At 37.4% G+C, this 20438-nt stretch overlaps 1 protein-coding gene across 1 annotated transcript; it reads right to left on the bottom strand.

Moving 5' to 3' along the window:
- Window positions 1–2303: 2303 nt before the first annotated feature.
- LOC144637634 (uncharacterized) lies at window positions 2304–12640 on the bottom strand. The gene is made up of 7 exons (XM_078496693.1): window positions 12218–12640; window positions 10314–10470; window positions 8603–8776; window positions 8033–8206; window positions 6093–6266; window positions 3045–3481; window positions 2304–2657 (listed from the first exon to the last, which is right to left on the bottom strand). The coding sequence occupies exons 1-7, from the start codon at window positions 12638–12640 to the stop codon at window positions 2304–2306; spliced, it is 1893 nt and encodes a 630-aa protein (XP_078352819.1).
- Between the last annotated feature and the right edge of the window lie 7798 nt (window positions 12641–20438).

Genomic DNA, 20438 nt, shown 5'->3' with positions numbered 1-20438 from the left:
GGGGGGGGAGGGGTTGAGGCACATACTTTTATTGATAACTGATAGGTAACTCTGACCATTCATACAGTGAGCCATGTCTTAATAACCCAGTTCTTGACGACTTCTATCCCCGCTTATTTGCTGACTACTTCGAAAACGTATCCAAGGAGATACTATAATATGTAACAACTGCAAAAGCTTAAACCGAACAAAAAAACAAAAACAAAAAAAGAACGTCAAGTATCTCATCTCACTCCCTCGTGTGAAGGAAGAGTCGGCTAGCTGTTGATAGTCACTAAACAACAGCTTTATATTTGCTCAAAAGGCATCTTTCAACCACTTCCTTTAATCACTTTCAGGGATATCTTGCCCTTGTTCTCTTGAGTGGGCTGACATTTGTGAACACTTCAGGCCTTTCGCAATGCTGTGCGCAGCTAGATAGTTTCTTTTTATGAATTTAATACTTTTCGAATATTTAATTTTCCGTTTTGTATATACACACATTTTGCGTTTTTTTTCTCTCGGAATATTAGCACATGTTTGCTAGGCGCCTAGTCAGCCCCATCAGCTCCGAGATTAAATAAATTTTATTGATTGATTCTGTGCATATTTGATCAAATTGATGAATTTAAAAATGGAAAATACAAGGAACTGATCTTTAAATTCTGAAGTAGATTGCAAGCAGATATCTTCTCCTGGGGTCAATCGCTAGGAAAAAATGGGAAGATGCCGCTCTCGGTCTTTGAACTTTGATGATGATACTCTTTAATCGTAAAACATATTTAAAATGCTGGGCACCAAGCGGGAAAAGGAAACAAGGACGACCAAGGGAAATTAAACGTGGCGAAGACTGAGTGGAAAAGAAACGAGCTGAGCTGCCCTGGCTAAGAATAGGAACAGATGGAGAACGTTAATGTCCGGCCCTATCCCCCACCCGGGGGCAAGGAACTAAGCTATTTGAAACGCTATAAAAAGGAGAAACTAATAGTTATAATTATGTGAAATACATAATGATATTGAGATGACCAAAAACATGCAATTGTCTTTATTTGCCCACTTCTCCCCTGGAATATCTGCTGCTAAAGCAAAACAACTCCAATAAACGTGACATTATCCTGTCAGATAAGTTTTATTTCAATTCATCCCCCCATCTTATATCTCTATAATTAACCCTTCAAACATTTATAGTAAATGTATTTCTTCTCTTGATGCGACATGCCAGGCCTCTTTAACCTGCAAATACAAATAAACATTTTTGTCATTTAAACACCTCTCCAAGTAGCAGCCTTGGTGAAATTCGATTTCTTCTCTCCCTGTCAAAAGGGTTGACCTCGTGTATTTAAAACACGTCGTTTTTACCTATTTGCGAGAAGATACGCTTTTTTTGATGATGTATCCGGAGGAGTTTTTTCGTTAATTGTTTTTTTTTTATCAGGAAACAACCTCATAGATTTTTGTTTGACCTAGTGAGGTTGTTATCTATTCTCTGACGAGAATAGATAATGTATTACTAAATTTTAGTATTGCCAATCGGCCGTAGCTCAGGAAAATGGTGATTGGGGAAATTTCTGTAATATAAGCACCAAGGTTAAGGTCTCTTTTTATCTTACGGTTCGACACGGTTGGGAGCTTTATTGGTTATCAGCTGCAGCGACTAATACTTTGGTTTCCGTAGCATGAAGCAACTAAGAATATTGCTATTCCTCTTGAATAAGATACTCATTGGTGCGTCCTAGGCAATCCCTTTGCAATATTATCAGGTTGCCCAAATAATATTTTAAATCCATGAATATTTCTGGGTAAAAGAAAGGGTTCCTGTCCAAGAACACAACTTATATGTTCAGGACTGAACGCAGGTATTGCTTAATTAATACTCCATATATAATATGACTGGGTGATTGGCCACTTTCGTATAACTTCATATTCGACAAAATTATGTGTGTTTTGGTTACATTTTATCAGTGAGGACACTTTGTGATGCCTGTCATAAGGTGCGTTCAGCCCATTAGCGTTCAATCCTGGACATATCTGCTCGCGTGGTGTAGCTAAGGAGTTCATTTGCATTTTAGATATTTTTGGTGATCTTTTAAAAATATATTTTTTGACATCGCGAGCCTATTCGTGGTGTGTTGAAACTGTTGAAATTAATCCCAAATAGTCGAAATCATGCGACAGCCAAGTCAGTTGCATTGACAAAACGTGATAGAACTCTTCAGGGCATTGTTCTGTGTGGCCAACAGGGGACGTTTATTCAAAATATGCAATTGCCCCATTCAACGTTTTCAACATAACATAACATAACATATAAAACATAACATAAAACTTTATTTATCCTCGAATTTGATATAGCTAAGACAAGCTAGTTTCTTCGAGAAACAAGTGAAATATATATTAAAAAATAAAAATAAAATAAGTAAAATAGAAATAACAATATTATTATATAACCATACAGTTGGTTTGATAAAGGTTTCATCAACGAAGAATGTGGAAGGTTTATTAACTCCTTCGATAGTCAACTTACTGGAGCAGGCAGATGACTTGATTGTCTCCATCATTTCTTCCAGCTGGCTGAAGTCTTCCACCTGAACAACAGGGTTACCTTCACCTGCGATCAACTGGAGAGTGCTCTCCTCTATGCCTGCACCAATCCCCACTGCTACTGTATTAACATGCTTTGCCTGTTAAAAAATAACATAGTAGCATTTCAATGCTCATGTGACAACATGTTTAGTAAATTGTGTCGCGGTAGCATTGAATTTCCTTGGAATAAGAAGGTATTTGACATTTAGATTCAGAAGGAGCTCTTTTTATTTGATAATGTATAACAGCAAAAAACATGGATACTCCAAATCTTTAACTTATGATGATGATGATGATAATGATGATGATGATGATGATGATGATGATGATGATGATGATGATGATGATGAAAGAGAAAGACTATTAAAAAAGAGAATAACTGGAAAAACGATCTGGCGTGTTAACTGGGAGAGGCATGTAAACAACTGTTAACAAACGGCTAATAACTTAAATATACTGACAATCTGTTAATTAAGGATACTTACCTTGAAATCCTTTGCTATTCCTTTGGCAAAAGCTTCAAAATCAAAGTTTGCGTTGGGATGAGTTGGTTTTCCATCAGTGAGCACAATCATTACATTTGGTTTGTCAGGTCTGTCTCCTCCTGCCACAGTAAACAGCTCGTCTCTCGCCATTGTCAGCGCCAGATCGGTGCGAGTTTTTAGTTGCAATTCTATCGGCTCGCTGGCTATTTTCTTCAATAGCGCATCTTTGTCATGGTATTGTGAATCAGCAAAGTTGAACACCAAGTTGGCCATTTTGTTAAATGTGATAAAACCAAAGTGATCTGCATCTGGTGCAGGGTTGAATTGTTTTACCAGGTTCCCCAAGAAGGTAATAACCTTTTTCAGGTTGGGAATCTTAACGCTCTTTGATTTGTCCAGAACGATTCCTATGTCAAGCCCTGCTGTGCAAGGAGGGGCTGAAGAGGATAAAAAGGATTTACATTTTTAATTAATATTAAATTCTTTAACTTTTTTCCCCTCTATTGTTACCTAGTATTTTTCTTTTGGGTCAGCTTGCATCGGAGAAGTAGCTATGGCCAGAAGATATGGAATTGATCCATAAAAACGAATATGAAACAAGCAAGTATTGACATATTGCTAAGCCACATGAAATTAGTAACACATGTTTGATGTCATAACAACAGGCTCGAGCTACATACAACAAAGTAATAATCCCAAGAAGTACAGTAAGCTTACGACATTCTGCACGAGTTGAACGCAGTTCATCGCAGGCCTTTCTACCATTCGATAGAAAAGGATTGGTGCAGGTGCTTGTAAGTGTCTGTGAGTTACTACGATTTACTATCTGATTACTTACGGCATTCCTGTGTATTGCATTCCACTGTCTTTTCAGCTGGTCCCAGATCAGTGCAGTCCTTTCCACCGTTAGATGGCGGGGGATTGGTGCAGGTTCTTGTAAGTGTCTGTGTTCCTCCTCCACGTCACACTGCACTCAGACTTCGTCCAGTTAGAGTAGCCACCGTTAATTGCTGCAAAACAACCACTATGAATTATTATAAACAAGTAGATTTGTTGCTGGAAAAGTAGCAACAAATGGGGATGCCGTAAAGATTTTTTATGCTTTATAATAAACCGTAGACTACATTGGTCGGAAGAGTTCCGTTATAGTATTTTTTTATGATAAGGGCAACAGCGGAAGACGTTACCAGCCAAAATGTTCGCGTCACTGATATAGGTCAGGATAAGATATTTAAAACTGAGGACATTGAAGGACCGTAAAAATGAACGACATCTCAATTAATTAATTCAAGGTGCCTTTACAATACGATAACGGGGAGTACCACGGTGCAGAACCTGATAAGCCTGCCTCTTATTGTCCCTGGGGTAAATTGCATGTCTCAATCTCGGCACTCCTCGCTAGGAGCGAAAAAAAATAAGATCGATCGACAAAAGACTTAAACTCGGGGAAATTTCTTGGAATTTGTAGTCAACTATATTTATATATGGCGATCGGTGAGCGAGTGGCAACCTCCTCCAATGGAAAACGATTTTTTTTCTCGGGATGCATTTTGTAAGTTTGTTAATATTGGATATTATTATTCAAACTATTCCGCAGAAATTTTTTCCTTTGATGTTTCCGAGAATCATTCTAAAAGAAAGAACTGTGCATTATAAAAAATTACTTTTAAAATAAGGGTCGAGAGAAACGTTGCGTTGCTGTTTTTGGTTGGTTTCCTGAGGAACGAAACGTTATTTTTTTGGATTCCATGTGAACTATTTACACAGCATGTCTGCTATCCAAACAGAAGAACGCTCGTTACCACAATGTCAACACGTTGTACTGAAGGCGAACAAACTCTTTTTTCATGTTCTTCAAATATCGAAAGGATAATCCGGCTTCAGCAACCCCAAAAAATATTGAAGTTTTTTCCCTTCTACAATGCTTTTAAAGTTCGAATAAAGCGATGTATTGTCGAAAAATATAAAGCTAGCTCTTTGCGTGTTTACTTGATTGTTAATTAAATTTTAAAAGACATCACGTAAGACACAAAAGTGGCGAAAAACGTCTTAATTCACGAGTTTTTTTTTACTACAGTTTACTTAAATCAAACTAACACTTTTTTGTTGATAAAACTTTGTTTAAATTTTTAGACACATGCAGTATTGTATCGATTAAATGTAATTGGGAAACTGAAAGTCAGCCGCATGCATATGTAACTGATTTAGCTGATTTAATTAGCAACGCACTGAAAGTGTAGACATTTGACGGAGCGGCAAGGAATTTTAGCTTTCACGAGGGAAAATACCAAAAGAATTCGCTTTTGCTTATCATATTGGCATAGTCAACGTATTTCCGCCAGTCGCTCTAACGATATGAGGAATAAGAGTCCAACTGTAACTGAATAATTTAGATGTTAGCTAGTTCAGGCGGTTTATTCCCGGGTTTATTGAAAGCCAACTTAAGCGCTTTTGTTTACACGCAGCTGAACACGAAAATAGAAACAATCGATCAATCACCTTGCAAAACCAGTTATCCTCGAGCTCATGCATTTGACTAATTTTCTTGTCTTCCGCATCAAAACCTGTTTTCCTCAATTCCTCACAATTTACCCCAACCATGCCAAAACCAGTTTGCCTAACACCCAAGGGACCAATATATGATGCTGTTATTGGTTATTTCGGTTGTTAATCCAATTATCCTCACTCCCAAGGGAAATACACACGCACCCTGAAAACAACTAGGATGCCCTTAGGCATCCCAAAAAACCTTACGCCTAATAAGAATATAGTGTGTTCACTGACTGTTGTCTTGGCAAGTGCTAAGCTGAAAATTTACAGTGACAAAATAAATAGCGCAAGCCAGCATTTAGTAGTGCTCGATAATTAGTAACAAACTGTTAACGTTGCAGAAAATTAGTGATTACCAATAGATTACGACTATTAAGTTGACTAGCAAAAAATAAATGCATGAAAATGACAAAAATAGTATTAAAAGGGGTTTATAAATAAATTCAATCAAACAGCAGTAACAAGCGGGCGAAACAGTTAACTGTCTATAAAACATACGGCATTCTTGTGCATTGCATTCCTGCGTCTTCTCAGCTGGTCCCAGTTCACTGCAGTCCTTTCCACCGTTAGATGGCGGGGGATTGGTGCAGGTTCTTGTAAGTGTCTGTGTTCCTCCTCCACACGTCACACTGCACTCAGACTCTGTCCAGTTAGAGTAGCCACCGTCAATTGCTGCAAAACAACCACTATGAATTATTTTTTAAAAATAACTCCCTTACGCCTAATAAGAATATGGTGTGTTCACTGATTGCTGTCTTGGCAAGTGCTTAACTGAAATTCACAGTAACAAAATAAATAGCACTAGCCAACATTTAGTAGTGCTTAAGGTCGCGGGGGATACCAACAGCATGAATAAATTCATGAAGGGAAATTTTGCTTGACCTGCATTTTTTAAAACGCTTATTTCTCGGCTGTTATGGGTGCGATTAAGCTCAAAATTTACAGAGACATAACGAAATGATGAAAGATTGTGAATGTCATCTTTTATTTGGTAGATTGCATTTTACGGCGATGTTATAGCCTCGTTAGTGCCAAATTGGGAAAAACATGATTTTGTGGCAGAGTTTGCGGAACGAGTAGAAGACAGCACACTGCGATTTTGACAAAAACTAATCAGTCAATACCTCTAGAGTGTCATAACAGAAGCGGATTTTTTAATTTAAAGTTTGCCAGCAAGTTATGGCGGTTTAAGTGCGCAAATTTGAAATTAATGTCTTCTACCTCTTTCTAAAAGCGCTCTTTTAAAATTCCGCTTCTGTTATGACACACTACAGTATTCATAGTTTACCTATCTGCAGTGGCAAGTCATGAAGTTCTGTATCCGCGCTGTATTCTCTGCCACAAAATTGTCGGAAAAGTCCAAACTTTGAGATTTCCGAAGGTGTCCCGACCTAAATACGATCATTTTGCCAAGGAGAGATGTAATTATGGTAATTATATTCCACGCTTTTATGGTGAAAACAATGCGTTTTCATAAAGGACACGATTGTTTATGCCGAATATTTTTGTGATTACTCTGAGTACACTAGTTGCAGAAATAGTAAAATTTAAATAAAAATAAGCTCAAAGACTTCCTACAATCTATATGAACGTATATTGCTAAGTGTTGTTTTAAATTGGTTAAAATATCAAAGAAACAGGGATTTTTTACAAATCACGCGCACGCGCCCATATTTTTCTCCAGTCATAAATATCTCGTAAAGTTGTACTTCGTGCATACGCTTTAAATAAATGCATAATGATGAGCCTAAGGTGTCCCCCGCGACCTTAAATAGCAGTAACAAACTGTTAACGTTGTTGAAAATTAGTGATTACAGTGGAACCTCGATATAACGAAGGGCCAAGGGACTGGCAAAATTTGTTCGCTATATAGAGGTTTCATTATATCGCGATCGAGGTTCTTTTCCACATATATTTTTCTATTACTGGGACGAAAAATATCGTTCGTTATATCGAGGACTTCGTTATATAGAGGTTCGTTAAATCGAGGTTCCACTGTACCAGTGGATGACGACTGTTAAGTTGACTAGCACAAAATAAATGCATGAAAGTGACAAAAATAGTATTGAAAGGGGTTTATAAATAAATTAAATCAAAGAACAGTAACAAAAGCGCGAAACCGTTAACTATCTTTAGTAGAAACTCAGCCGTGTTCTATTTGAAATCCGCGAATCTGATTGGTTATCCCATTGATTTCTATTCGCCGATAGAAAACAATCGCGCGCGCGTTGCTCTTTAAAGGGCAAATTTTTCTTGATTTTTGGCCTAAAAGTTCATAAAATTGTAGGTTTTGGACTGCAATTCTTTATAGTTTCTACTAAAACAATTAGACTACTCGCCCTCGATATCTATGAGCGATAATCAACTCGGCTGCGCCTCGTTGACTATTCGCTCATAGAAAACTCGGGCTCGTAGTCTAAATGTTAAATAAAACTTACGGCATTCCTGTGTATTGCATTCTTGCGTCTTCTCAGCTGGTCCCAGCTCACTGCAGTTCTTTCCACCGTTAGATGGCGGGGGATTGGTGCAGGTTCTTGTAAGTGTCTGTGTTCCTCCTCCACACGTCACACTGCACTCAGACTCTGTCCAGTCAGTGTAGTTACCGTCAGTTGCTAAAACAGGAAGAATAATTCTTTTATGTCGCTCGAGAGAAATGGTAAGAGAGCTATTGCTGTAGAATTTGCCAAATATCGTAATAACAACAGTTTAGGTGTACTGTAGTGTACTCTACTGAGCTGTCGTCATCTAGTTGGTGTAATGTACTTTGATGTACTGTAGTGTAGTAATGGCTAAGACATGCACTCAACGCAACCTCTCATCTTCTTTACTTTGGTTTCGTTTTTGTTCTACTTACAAGAGTAAATAATTAATTGCTAAGAAAAGAGCCACATTGTTAGGTTTCTCCAAAGTAACCTTTAACAATTTTTACGGCTTAATATGTTAGAAGATGTCTCCGCTTAAAAATAAAAACACGCACAATTAATGCAACAAATGTAACAAATACTTACAGCATTCTTCTTCGTTGCATGAGACTGTCTTCTCAGCTGGTCCCAGTTCACTGCAGTTCTTTCCGCCGTTAGATGGCGGGGGATTGGTGCAGGTTCTTGTTAGTGTCTTTGATCCCCCTCCACACGTCACACTGCACTCAGACTCTGTCCAGTTAGTGTAGCCACCGTCAATTGCTAGAATTGACAGAGTAAGATAGAGAAGTTTTCAATTGAGTATCGTAAAACCAAAACCAAAGAAATCACTCTGGCCAATCACAAAGAACACAGACAATCCAGTGAACCAATCAAAACTCGAAGCAAATACATGTAGCTGGCACGGGAAACGTGTGCGAGCGAGTCACGATTGGTTTTGGTTTTAGTTCTGATTGGCTGAGAAAGTGGCGCGGGATTTTTTAGCCAATCAGTAAGCGTAGTAATGCAAAACCAAAGCAAACGCAATTAACTTTCGACACTCAAGTGAAAACCGCTCTATACAGATATACATTAAATTTGTAGCGACAAACAGAAAATTCCTACGACAGAACAAACACCAACCAACACTTATCTTGTTGTTATCGATTTTTACTTTTTATTACTTGTAATGCACATTCATCATCATCATCATCATCATCATTTATTTGCCACTTCAGAATTACAAATACAAATTAAAATAACTTAAAAAGATAGGGCGAGGAGACCTCCAAGAAACCACAAGGCTTATGGGGGAGGCCACCTCGGGTTAGCAATAAGTTTGTAATTTCGCTGTGAATGTGCAGCTAGGTCAATTTCAGACTCATTTAAATAGAAATTTAATCATTTGTTTCTTAAAAGAAGAGAAGCTAATCGAACAAGTGATCGATTCTGGTAGAGAATTCCAAATTTTAGGACCCTGGAAAAGTATTGTAAACTGCTTTAGATTTGTACGACAGTGATGCGGTCGATAACACTTGGCTATTCTTGTACCATAACTGTGTATTTGACTACTAGTAGAAAACAAATCGAGAAACATCGGGGGCAATAAGATTTATACATCTCATTTTTAACGAATTTTTTTAGAATTTTGATCGATTTTATTATATTATTTTCAGTAGTTCTTTAGCATTATTGTTAAGTGCCTATTATTATAAGATTAAATTTAGAAATACAGTTAACAATAAATACAAGCGAAAATAATGAACGACGTTTCGGTGACATCCTGGCACCATTTTCAAGTTAAAATCATATTACTATTATTATTGTTATTTATTATATAAACTGCAGTGCTTTAGCGTGTGGTAGCGAATCGAGAGAAATGGTATCACACATATGTGGATAAAAATGATATCCACACATGTGTGATATCATTTTGACCAATCAGCTTGCAGAGTTTGCCATGTTTCAATGCTCAATGAGCCAAAGTAAATCGATATTAAGTCGAAACATCTTCGAATCTTCCTCAGCAAACTTTGAAAAACTTCGCAAAAATTTCCGAAAATGTTCGGAATCATTCGTACAACCTTCGGACAACATTTTGAATTTTTTCGGAAATCTTCGGAAAATCGTCAAAAACGTCGCAATTACTAGGTTTATATAATAAACAGGAACAGGATAATACATGGTTGCTTGGAGATATAAACATTTATCTTTTTGTATTCAAATCCGATATCTCACTCGTAAGCTATCGCTTTGAACACTCGAAGATAAATTTCATATCTCCGCGGAACCATGTATTATCCTCTATTCATTAACTTACCACATGCCGTGTCTAAGACGTATTCAATATGCTTGTATAGTTCTTCAATACTGGGATACACGAGGACTTTTCCCTTCCTGCCAGCTATCTCTTTCATGTTAGCTTCTTCTTTGTACGCTTTGCCAACTCCGATAACAACGAAGCTCACATCTTTTTTCTGTTCAAAGAAAGTTTAAGATTTAAGGTGACTAGTATTGCATCGCGCGTCCTTACTGTGCAGAATTTTACGCGTATTTAGCTCGCGCACATAAACAAAATGGTGGCTTTGTCTATGCGGCTTGGCTCGCGAGAGAGATAAATCATCGTTTTCTCGTAAACGAATACGGTGACCTATCATTTTTTCCTCTTAGTTTGAGAGTATCGATTAAATTCTTTCTGTAAAATGAATACAGATCAATTTCTATGGCAGAATAATACATAATCATCGAAAACGGCGGTGTACTTTCCCAGTACTCGCAAAGGAATTATTAAGGAATTATGTGGTAAATACAAAGTCGTCCTGCTCCTAAACGGATACGGTGACCCCCATATGCTCAAAATTCACCACCAAGCCTCTTTTACGCGAATTATTCTCAACCCTCTGCCACCTTCATGCAGTTCTCACGTGGATATTCTTTTCAACTTTGTTGCTTTGGGAATTCGTTCATGATGAAATTCTCAAGTTTGCACTTCGAAAGCGAGGCTTGGTGGTGAAACAAGCCAGTCTGACGTAAACATGCATAAGGGATATTAATATATCTGAACTGAGGATGAGATGTAAAGTAAAGAAATGATCCATGCGGTGAATTTGAAATTAAAGAAATTGCAAAGAAAGAAGCCAGAAAAAATTCTGGCTTGAACGGGATTTGAACCCATGACCTGCGCGATACCTTGCAATGGTCTACCAACTGAGCTATGAAGCCACATATAAGGGTCTCAATGTAGTTAACCGTTAGCCGTAAAACGGCCAAAAATTTAACCGTTAGCCGTAAAATAAGTTTACCGCAAAAAATCGGTCAGTAATTATTAATAAAACAGACTAAATCACTTCATCATCCCAGAATGGTCGTAAGACCTAAAATATGTTTTTCAATAATGGAAATTAATTTTTAACTTTTAAAAACAATGGAAATTAATTTTTAACTACTGTTAGCCGTAATGAAAATAAGATAACTGTTAGCCGTAAAAAAGCCCAATTTTTTACCGTTAACTGTAAAAGCCATCACCCCATTGAGACCCTCACACATTGGGAGCGAGGTCAATTGTGAATTGGGAAATTGAGAATAAAAATATCAGATAGTGATTTATGCCCTCAATGTCTCACTGACAGACACTCTTTAGATCACATGTTCTTACACTGCTCTTCAACTTTCTTTTTTTGGAATTTATTTCAAAACTGGTGGTCCAGCAAAACTAAAGAAAAGATCACATTATCAAACAATATGATTTTATATGGAATTCTTGACAAAACGACGCACTCGTACTCTTTAAACTACACGCTTTTTATCGCGAAATACTCTATATTCTGTAAATGATTACACGATGAAAAACTATGCTTCGAAAGTTTTCTGTCACTCTTAAAAGAAAGACTTAATATGCAAAGAGAAATCGCGATCCAAAATAACAAACTGCCTGAATTCAAAGCATATATGGAAATCTTTTGTAGTTTTTTTTGTCATAAATACATGTACGTTATCCTTTTTTCAATACCACTATTTCTACGTTTTCTTTGTATCCTTGTATAAGTAAGTTTAACGATAAATGTATGCACTGTATGTAAAACAAATTGTAACGCATGTAAATACCTGTATAATTTCTTATTTGTTTCTTTCTTCCTGTTAGTTTTTATTGTTTCCTTGTACTGTAAGCTCTAACACAAATAAAACATTTTATTGCAAAAAAAAGAATAAAAAAACTTCAATTACCTCCAATGCTTTCGTGGTTTTCGAAAATGGAATAAAAGGTTTTTTATCCCACTTTGCAATATAAGGTTTTCCATCAGTAATAAGAAGCATGATGTTCTTTGCTTCTGGTCTGTCTCCTCCTCCTGGGGTGAACAAGTCTTTAACCGCCAAATCCATTGCAAGATCCATACGGGTTCCATATTTTTTTGGCTTTTTCTTATATATTTTATTCGCTGCTTTTTTCAGGCTATTTGTGTTGTGGAATTTAGATTCATTAAAGTTAAAGGCAATGCGACCACTTGAGCCGAAGGAACCTAACGCAAAGTGATTTTCGGCAGAAGAGACGCCAAGTTTATCGACAAGCTTTTGAGCCAGCCCGATGAGTGCTTTTCTTTGCCCAGCACTCATGCTTTTGGATATGTCACCTAGAATCGCGACATCCATTGGAGGACGGCAGGCACCTAATTTGTGAGAGAAAAAAGGGTAGGAAACATAGGAATAATCATGACTGTTAAGAGAAACTCAGTGGCGTGTCCCTCAGTACCAAAGCCTAGTTCAGCACTTAACGCAAGGTTGGCTCCCAGGGGGGGGGGGGGGGTACTCAGGATTTTAAGTGACGGGGATGATCAAATGGGGGCAAAAATCAAGACCCAAAAAAATCCCTAGGGCTTCCAACATGACCCAAAAAAATCCCTAGATCAAAAATTGACCCCTCAAAAATCAACAGCAAGACACGTTTGTTTTCTACTTTATTCGCAGAACTACACAGCCAAGGCACTACCACAAATCTTCAGATTGCTTTGAACACCCAAAACAATCCCTACTCAAATAAAAAAAAACACTTGCCAAATTTTTCTACCTCAAAAAAATCCCGGAATCGAAAATTTCAAACCCAAAAAAATCCTTCGATCATCCCCAACACCTGAAACCCCGAGTAGCCCCCCTGGGGGTTGGCAATAACCTCGTCCTTTGTCTGCTGTCGGGTTTTCTTGTGCTTTTCGGTTCAAAGTGAAAGTTCTTGATTTGAAGTAATTAAGATGGTTTCCGCACATTTTTCGAGCAATACAGGCAAAAATAAAGTTACCAAAAAGACCTCTTATCATGGCAACAGTTTTAGTACAGCTAACAAAAACCTGCAAAAAATTTAGCACTCAAGCTGACCCCGCGAGAGAAAAATGGATTTGAAGTTGTCTTTATTTCAGTTAAAACGGACGTTTCGCGCCAGTTCAAAACAAAATGGCGCGTGTTTTATACATTTTTACGAGGTTTGACTTTAGTTTTCTCGAGAATGCTTTAGAGTTTAATCACGGGGTCACTAAGACAAATGAATTTCAGTGAGATGTTTCAAATAGTATATAAAATGTTACCGTACTATGAGTAGGTTTTTGGTACTTAATTTTTGCATACTGAGACAAGAATGAACGTGAGATATAACAAATAACAAACCTTTAACTTGATAGATCTCTGAAAAAGAAAAAAAAATCCGAACTTGTCACATAAAGATCTTGAGACAGTAAAAAAAGTTTCAACAATTAGAACCAATTAACTTCACTCTAGTATCAACTTCGCTCCATATAAAACCTAGGATACCTAAACTTCGAGCCAGGATCCGAGCCAGGATCCCACTTATGTCCAGGATTGAACGCAAGTATTGTAGTACTTCATGTTTGACTGTGTTATTTGACATTTCCATATTACTTCATATTTGACAGATTTTGGTGGGTTTTGGTGAACTTTTATTAATGAGGACACTTTGTGATGCCTGTCATGAGGAACGTGCATCTCATTAGCGTTCAATCCTGGACATGTCTGCAGGATCCGAGCCAGGATTCGAGCCAGGATTCGAGCTAGGATCCGAGCCAGGATTCGAGCCAGGATTCGAGCCAGGATTCGAGCCAGGATCCGAGCTAGGATCCGAGCCAGGATTAGAGCCAGGATTCGAGCTAGGATCCGAGCTAGGATCTGAGCAAGGATATAATTGAGAATGGGACTAACTATTAAGCGCTCCGGTTAGCCTGAATGGCACTCCGGTTAGCCTAAATAGCGTTCGGTTAGCCTAACTAGCACTCTATGGTTAGCCGAAATAGCGTTCGGTTAGCCTAACTAGCACTCTGGTTAGCCTAAATAGCACTACGGTAAGCCTACTTTAGCTTGGGTTGCTTGCGGTTAGCTTTTATAATAGGGTTAGGATTTCTATCTGAAAAAAGGGTGGATCCTAGCTCTGATTCTAGCTCAAATCCTGGCTCGAATCCTGGCTCGGATCCTGGCTCGGATCCTGGCTCGAATCCTGACTCGGATCCTGGCTCGAATCCTGGCTCGGATACTGGCTCGAATCCTGGCTTTATCATTAGTTTATCTCTATAAAACCACCTCGCTCGCAAGTAACAAATAGAACTGGAGACACTATATGAAAAGCTGAACTACAGTATTTAAAGCACAGCCAAAAAATCCCTTAAGCCTTTGGTCTGTTAAGCACTACACTTGCTGGTATCTTTACTTTACATAAATATTCAATTCATAGAAAAGATGAAAAGTGAAATAAATTCTCAAATAATACTGCCTACCACGTCCGATTCGAGCATTTATTGAACAGTGTACTCATCATGACTGCGTTAGACTTCCTTTTCGAAAACAGTAAATTATACTAAAGAAATTAAACTCAAGTTTTACCTGAAGACAGAGATAGCACAAAGAGTGCTAGGGGCCACAGCAAGTACATTGCACGACGATCGGAGAATCACCCTACATAAAAAAGGTATTTTGAAAAAGTAAATACCGTAAAATTCCGGTTATAAGCCCTCCCGCTTATAAGCCCCCCCCCCCCCGGTTATAGGCCCATCCATCTGGAAACAAAAAAACACCTCCAATTACAAGATCCCCCCCCCCCCGGGTATAAGAACCCTTCTTCTAATTTTTAAATCTCACTCGGCTTTCATGAAAACCAATGTAATTAATGGAATTTCGAGGTTAAATAAAGTATCACTCACTCACTCTACCGGATGACAGTACTAAACAGGGCTAAATGTTGCTTTATTATGCGTTTTTAACTTAAAACGGTATTTCGATCAACACTCCTGTGGCTCGTTTCAAAACATTTTTTTTTTCATTCCGCTTATATAAGCCCTCCCAGATATAAGCCCATCCACTTATAAGCCCACCCGAAACCCCTTACGAAGTTGTATAAACCCAGGGCTTATAAACGAAATTTTACGGTATATCAGGATATACTGGAATCTTTAGGTCGAGCGATTGTTCACAAAGTGCATTTGGGACAGGAATAACTGAAGTATTATTATATTATGGCGTTTCTTAGATTTTTTTAAAAACGGCTCTTGGCTTGGTATTTTAGGTTTACAAGCTGCAAATGTTTTAATAACAAATAAATAAAACAAAATTAAATAAATGAGAATTTGCAGTGACATGTCCACAGAGTGGCTCTTCATTCACTGTTCCCTAATCGAATCGGAATTTAGAAGTGTTGTGTTTTTCGTGGAGGGAGGAAAACCCTCAGAGCAAGGACGGGAATTAACAACAAACTCAATCCACACATGACGCCGAGACACTCGGGGAATGAAATCCGGCTCACATTGGTGGGAGGCGAGCGCTCATCCATGTTCCCCAGAATGAGTTTTAACGAAAAGTGTTTGGCATTTGGAATGCAGTTATTTCATACAGTTTGGAGTAGATTTCTACTTGACCATAGCTGTTTAAACATTACAGGAACAATGTCACGATATTTTAAGTCATTTTTCTTCTTACTTCGAATTTAAAGGAAACCTCAAAGGAAAAGTTTTTTAACGTATACAAGCACCAAAGGAGTAATAAAAACGCAAAACTAACCAAGAATGGTTTAAACTGACGAAGATTAAGACAGATCGCGAAAGACAAACTTGAAAAAACTTGCCAAGTTTTTCAAGATGCGTTGTCGATCCGTGACGTATCTCCTTTAACCTTCCTTTACCGTTTCCGTTAGACTTTTTTAATAAAAAACGAAGCACAAGTGAGAGAAAAATAAATGAAAAAACGTTTTTCACTTGTATAGCAAACTAAAATGATTTCATAAAACATCAGTGATTTTAAAACAGAAAAAACTCCTGAACGAACGTACCTTTTGACTTTAGGACTCGGCGATGAGAAGGCGCGTGTCTTCAAACGAAAAATGGTAAGTGAGAAATTCGCATTTACGGGTTCTTTTTGAAGAGTTATTATTAATATTTATATAATTTCGCTTATTCAACAACCGAAAACAATTGAATTCAAAGGCAATTTTGTATATTGTCATCACTTTTGTTCGGCGGTCAATTGCACTAAAGAGGTTCTCTTTTTCGTTGATCAAAATTAAGGTAGGTATCGCATTTGTGAGTTCGTGTAAAAGGTTGTTATTCAATAACCGCGAACAAGTGAAAAGAAGGACATTTTTGTTTATTGCCTCGTTATCAGTTATTATGTACATTCCCTTTTGTTAGGTGGTGAATGAGCTAATGAAGCATTTTGCTGATAAAAATAAGGGGAAAAAGTGTAGACAGTTAGTAAAAAGCAGATTTTGCATTTGCAGCTATTCCATGTATATATTTATATATAAAATCAACTTGCCAAGGATCTATGTAAATCAAACTAGATAAGTAGTAGTGTTTTTAATTGGTGCAACACGCTGTCTTTGAGCCGTAAAAATACGGAATTCGAGAGCTAAACTTTACACAACGAGTTTCAATTAAAGAGATGTTACCATGGAAACTCAGTGATGGAGTTGTAAACTCCTGAAACTAAATGTTGATTTTATGGATTTGTGAACATTTGTACATTGCATAGAAGATGCGGGATATATAGAAACATATATAGTACTCTTAATCTTTCTTTAGTTGGGATTTAGTTATGACTAATTGGTATACCCACCTGGTTCAGGCCCATTACGGAGCAGATGTCCTTTGTCGTTATTAACTAATCTTCAAACATGTAATGTAGAAATTGCTTTTGACAGCTGTTTCTATAAAACAATACGTTTTCTTCATTCGTTAGTGATTGAGCCTCGAGCGAGGGGAATAAGCAAATTTGAACCATCGAACATCGCTATTGTCTCTCTGTCTGTTTCCTGGAAATTCATCTCTTAGAATGTAATGTAGAGAAATTGGTTTTGTCTGCTGTTTCTATAAAACAATATTTTTTTTTATTCATTTGTTAGTGATTGAGCCTCGAGCGAGGGGAATAAGCAAATTTGAACCATCTGACATCATTAATCCCTTGTGAGTAAGCTAATTTTCTGAAGATAATTCAGCTTACAAAAGCAGGAAGGCTTAGTGTTTTTTAAATAGTTATCTAGATGATATGTTTGTCCGCAAATAGAATTTTAATGTCTTTTCTCTGAATTATGTTAATTCCCATTACGAGTATACCCCCTCTAACCCTGTACGGGATCATGTGACTCGATGTGCTCGTCATATATCTCGCGACCTCCGAGGATCAAGACGGATTTGGTTTTTCCTGCTCCTCTCCATTCCCTAACCACTTATGTTCTTTTGTACACTGTTAGCTGGGTTTCGAGTTTTCAGTGCCCTAACCTTTACTGGGCCAGAATATGTGCTGTATTTGTATACTCACAAACGATAAACTTCTTACAGTAGCAGTATTTTCCGAATACTGTTATTCTATTATTATTATTATTATTATTATTATTGCCCATGTAGTAAACGCAGCTCAGGCAAGGCAGTTTTTTTTTTTTTTTTTTTTTTTTTTTTTGGGAGGGGGGGGGGGGGGGTAATATTTGAAGGGTGAAAGAGGAAAGGCATACATAAGCTTCAAGACCGTTGAAAATTAGTAAACATCTCTACGTACGCGTCGTCAAGATCAGATTCTTCAGTAGCCATTCTTCTTCACACTATAAAAAAAACTACTATTACCTTGATTTTAAACGGAGCCTGAATTAGCGCAGAAAAAACTATGTAGAATTCTAAAAGTACGCCTACGTTGTTAGGGGGTATCTATTATAATAAAAACTGATATATAGAAAACTTACAAGGAAAAAATACATGTACAAGTGGTTTTTCCTAACTGTCATGAAAGAATAAAGCCAAGGAAGGTCGGTGTGATGTTTTCCGTTATCAGGTAGTCAATATGTTTTTTCGGTGTATGAACTTCTCGACTTTTTGCTAGCAACGAATATTTGGCTCTTCTTTAAAATAAGGGCAGATAAGTTGTCTAGCGCATTTAAGGATAAAAATTGCTCATTGGATTCATACCGTGGTCCATATTATCCCAGTTGAATTAAAAAAAAGAAATAGAATAATAGAATTCATAGAAGACAAGCACGTGTTTTTATTGGTAATTTATGCTGGCTTTAGTGAAAGAACGACAGAGGGTCACTCTAAAAGCATGGTAGTTTTCAAGTATTTAAATTGAAATACTTATCAATTTAAAGGGTCGTTTATATAGAGCTTCTGTAAATTTAAGTAAAATTATTTTTCGTCAATCTATTATTTTAATATTTTTAGTACCTTTATCCGGTAGTTTCTTTATTCAGTCTACTCTATTGTCAGCTGGTTTTTAAGTTAACGAGTTATTTTAGACGTGAATTGATTTTTTTTTTGTTATTGAAATGTATTTATTGGTTTCAGGAAATATAACAAAGTCAACTTCGTCTTCAAAAACCTCTTGCGTAGAACTTCTGAAAGAATAACCCACTAGAGAAATAATCTTGCTCTGACAAGGGTAGTAAACAAAAAACGTTTCTTATCCAGTACTCGAAAACAACTTGTTCACGGGAAAAATAATATCTGGGCTTTTTTCTGAGGGCGTCGAAAAGGGAAAAAATACAACAAGAAAATATTATTTATACCGCTATGCATTGTGTGAGGCGTGGTGCATGGTGGCCTAATGGTTAGCGCGCTCGACTCCGAGTCGAACGGCCCGGGTTCCAGGCCTGGCCGGGGCGCTGCGTTGTGTTCTTGGGCAAGAAATTTTACACTCACAGTGCCTCTCTCCACCCAGGTGTATAAATGAGTACAAGCGAATTTACTGCTGGGCGATGGAGGTAATCCTGTGATGGACTAGCATCCCATCCAGGGAGGAGTAGCAATACTCCTAGTCGCTTAATGCTACGGAAACCGGGATAAGCTCCGGCTGTATGGGCCACTTGGCTCGAGCTCGGATACAAACTTTACCATTTTTTTTACTTTACCGCTATGCATGCATGCCAGTTAGTTAGTAAGTTAGACCCGAAGATTTTGTTTGCATGTTTTGAACAAATACAAGTTGTGTCTGACGCTTAATGCAACTAAGCAACAGACGTCAAGTAATACATGAGAAATACCTGTTAAATTTGAATAAGCTGACCGCTTATTCGCTGTCTGAAAGAAATGGCATGGGTTTCTGAATTGGGTGAAACAGAACAAAATTGTTTCCATAGCAAGCAATTTATCTTCTCAGGGCTATATATATTTGGTGAGTAAATTCTGGTATGGATCACATTTTATGGCAAACATGTACAAGGTTGTCAAATTTTCTATGCGAGGTTGAACAAAGCCTTTGTATAAATATAGCCATCACTAGCACTTAAAACAATTACGTCGCAGCAAAAAGTATTGGTCCTGAAAATCTGCTTCCCAACCCACATCATCTTCCCAACCTCACTTCTTTTCAACAATCAGACGGTCCTTTTTATTTTTTCGAGTTTTCTGTGTGGAATTGGATAATAATAAAAAAGTGAGTAAACCGATGAAAATAGAAAGATAAATATTCATTATCCTTTTAAATATCGATCGTTTACTTTTCAGTAGCCTATGTTGACGTATATGTGCAATCAATTGTTGACCGATTTCCAATACAAATGTTATATGCGCCACCGATTCTTCATTGATTTCCGATACTAATCAATATATTGACTTTTAGGTTGGATAGAGCGAATTATGTAACGATGAAGTAACAATAAAACTTTCGGGAACTTTTTACAAATTGAATAACTTTTATCGGAGATAAGCCACCTTAAGGCAATGTGAAGTTCCTGCGCCAGTTCTGCTTGATGGCATATTGCTCAATACTCCTGTATGTGCTGTCGCAAATTACTCGCGCTGAGATTCTTTGCAGTTTGTGATAGTAATAGACGGCTTTAATTTTATTATTTAAATAAGTCATGTCAAAATATGCATGGTCGCTTTCTCAGCGATTTTAATCACTTCTTACGAGATGCAATAATGTTTCTAAAAATGGGTGTCCTAATGAGTCATGGCTCGATGAATATGAAATCACGCAT

The sequence above is a fragment of the Oculina patagonica genome, chromosome 14 (genome assembly GCF_052425735.1).
Source record: "Oculina patagonica isolate OP01 chromosome 14, crgOcupat, whole genome shotgun sequence".
Taxonomy (NCBI): Eukaryota; Metazoa; Cnidaria; class Anthozoa; order Scleractinia; family Oculinidae; genus Oculina; species Oculina patagonica.
This window is presented reverse-complemented; position numbering and strand designations above follow the sequence as displayed.

What these genes read in the sequence shown, in the direction of transcription:
- LOC144637634 (XM_078496693.1), bottom strand. Translation starts at nt 12,640, where the DNA reads ATGGATGTCGCGATTCTAGGTGACATATCCAAAAGCATGAGTGCTGGG. An exon ending in CGTCTTAGACACGGCATGTG is followed by an intron (nt 8,777 to 10,313) that starts GTAAGTTAATGA and finishes TGTCAATTCTAG; the next exon opens with CAATTGACGGTGGCTACACT. An exon ending in ATGCAATACACAGGAATGCC is followed by an intron (nt 6,267 to 8,032) that starts GTAAGTTTTATT and finishes GTTGTTTTGCAG; the next exon opens with CAATTGACGGTGGCTACTCT.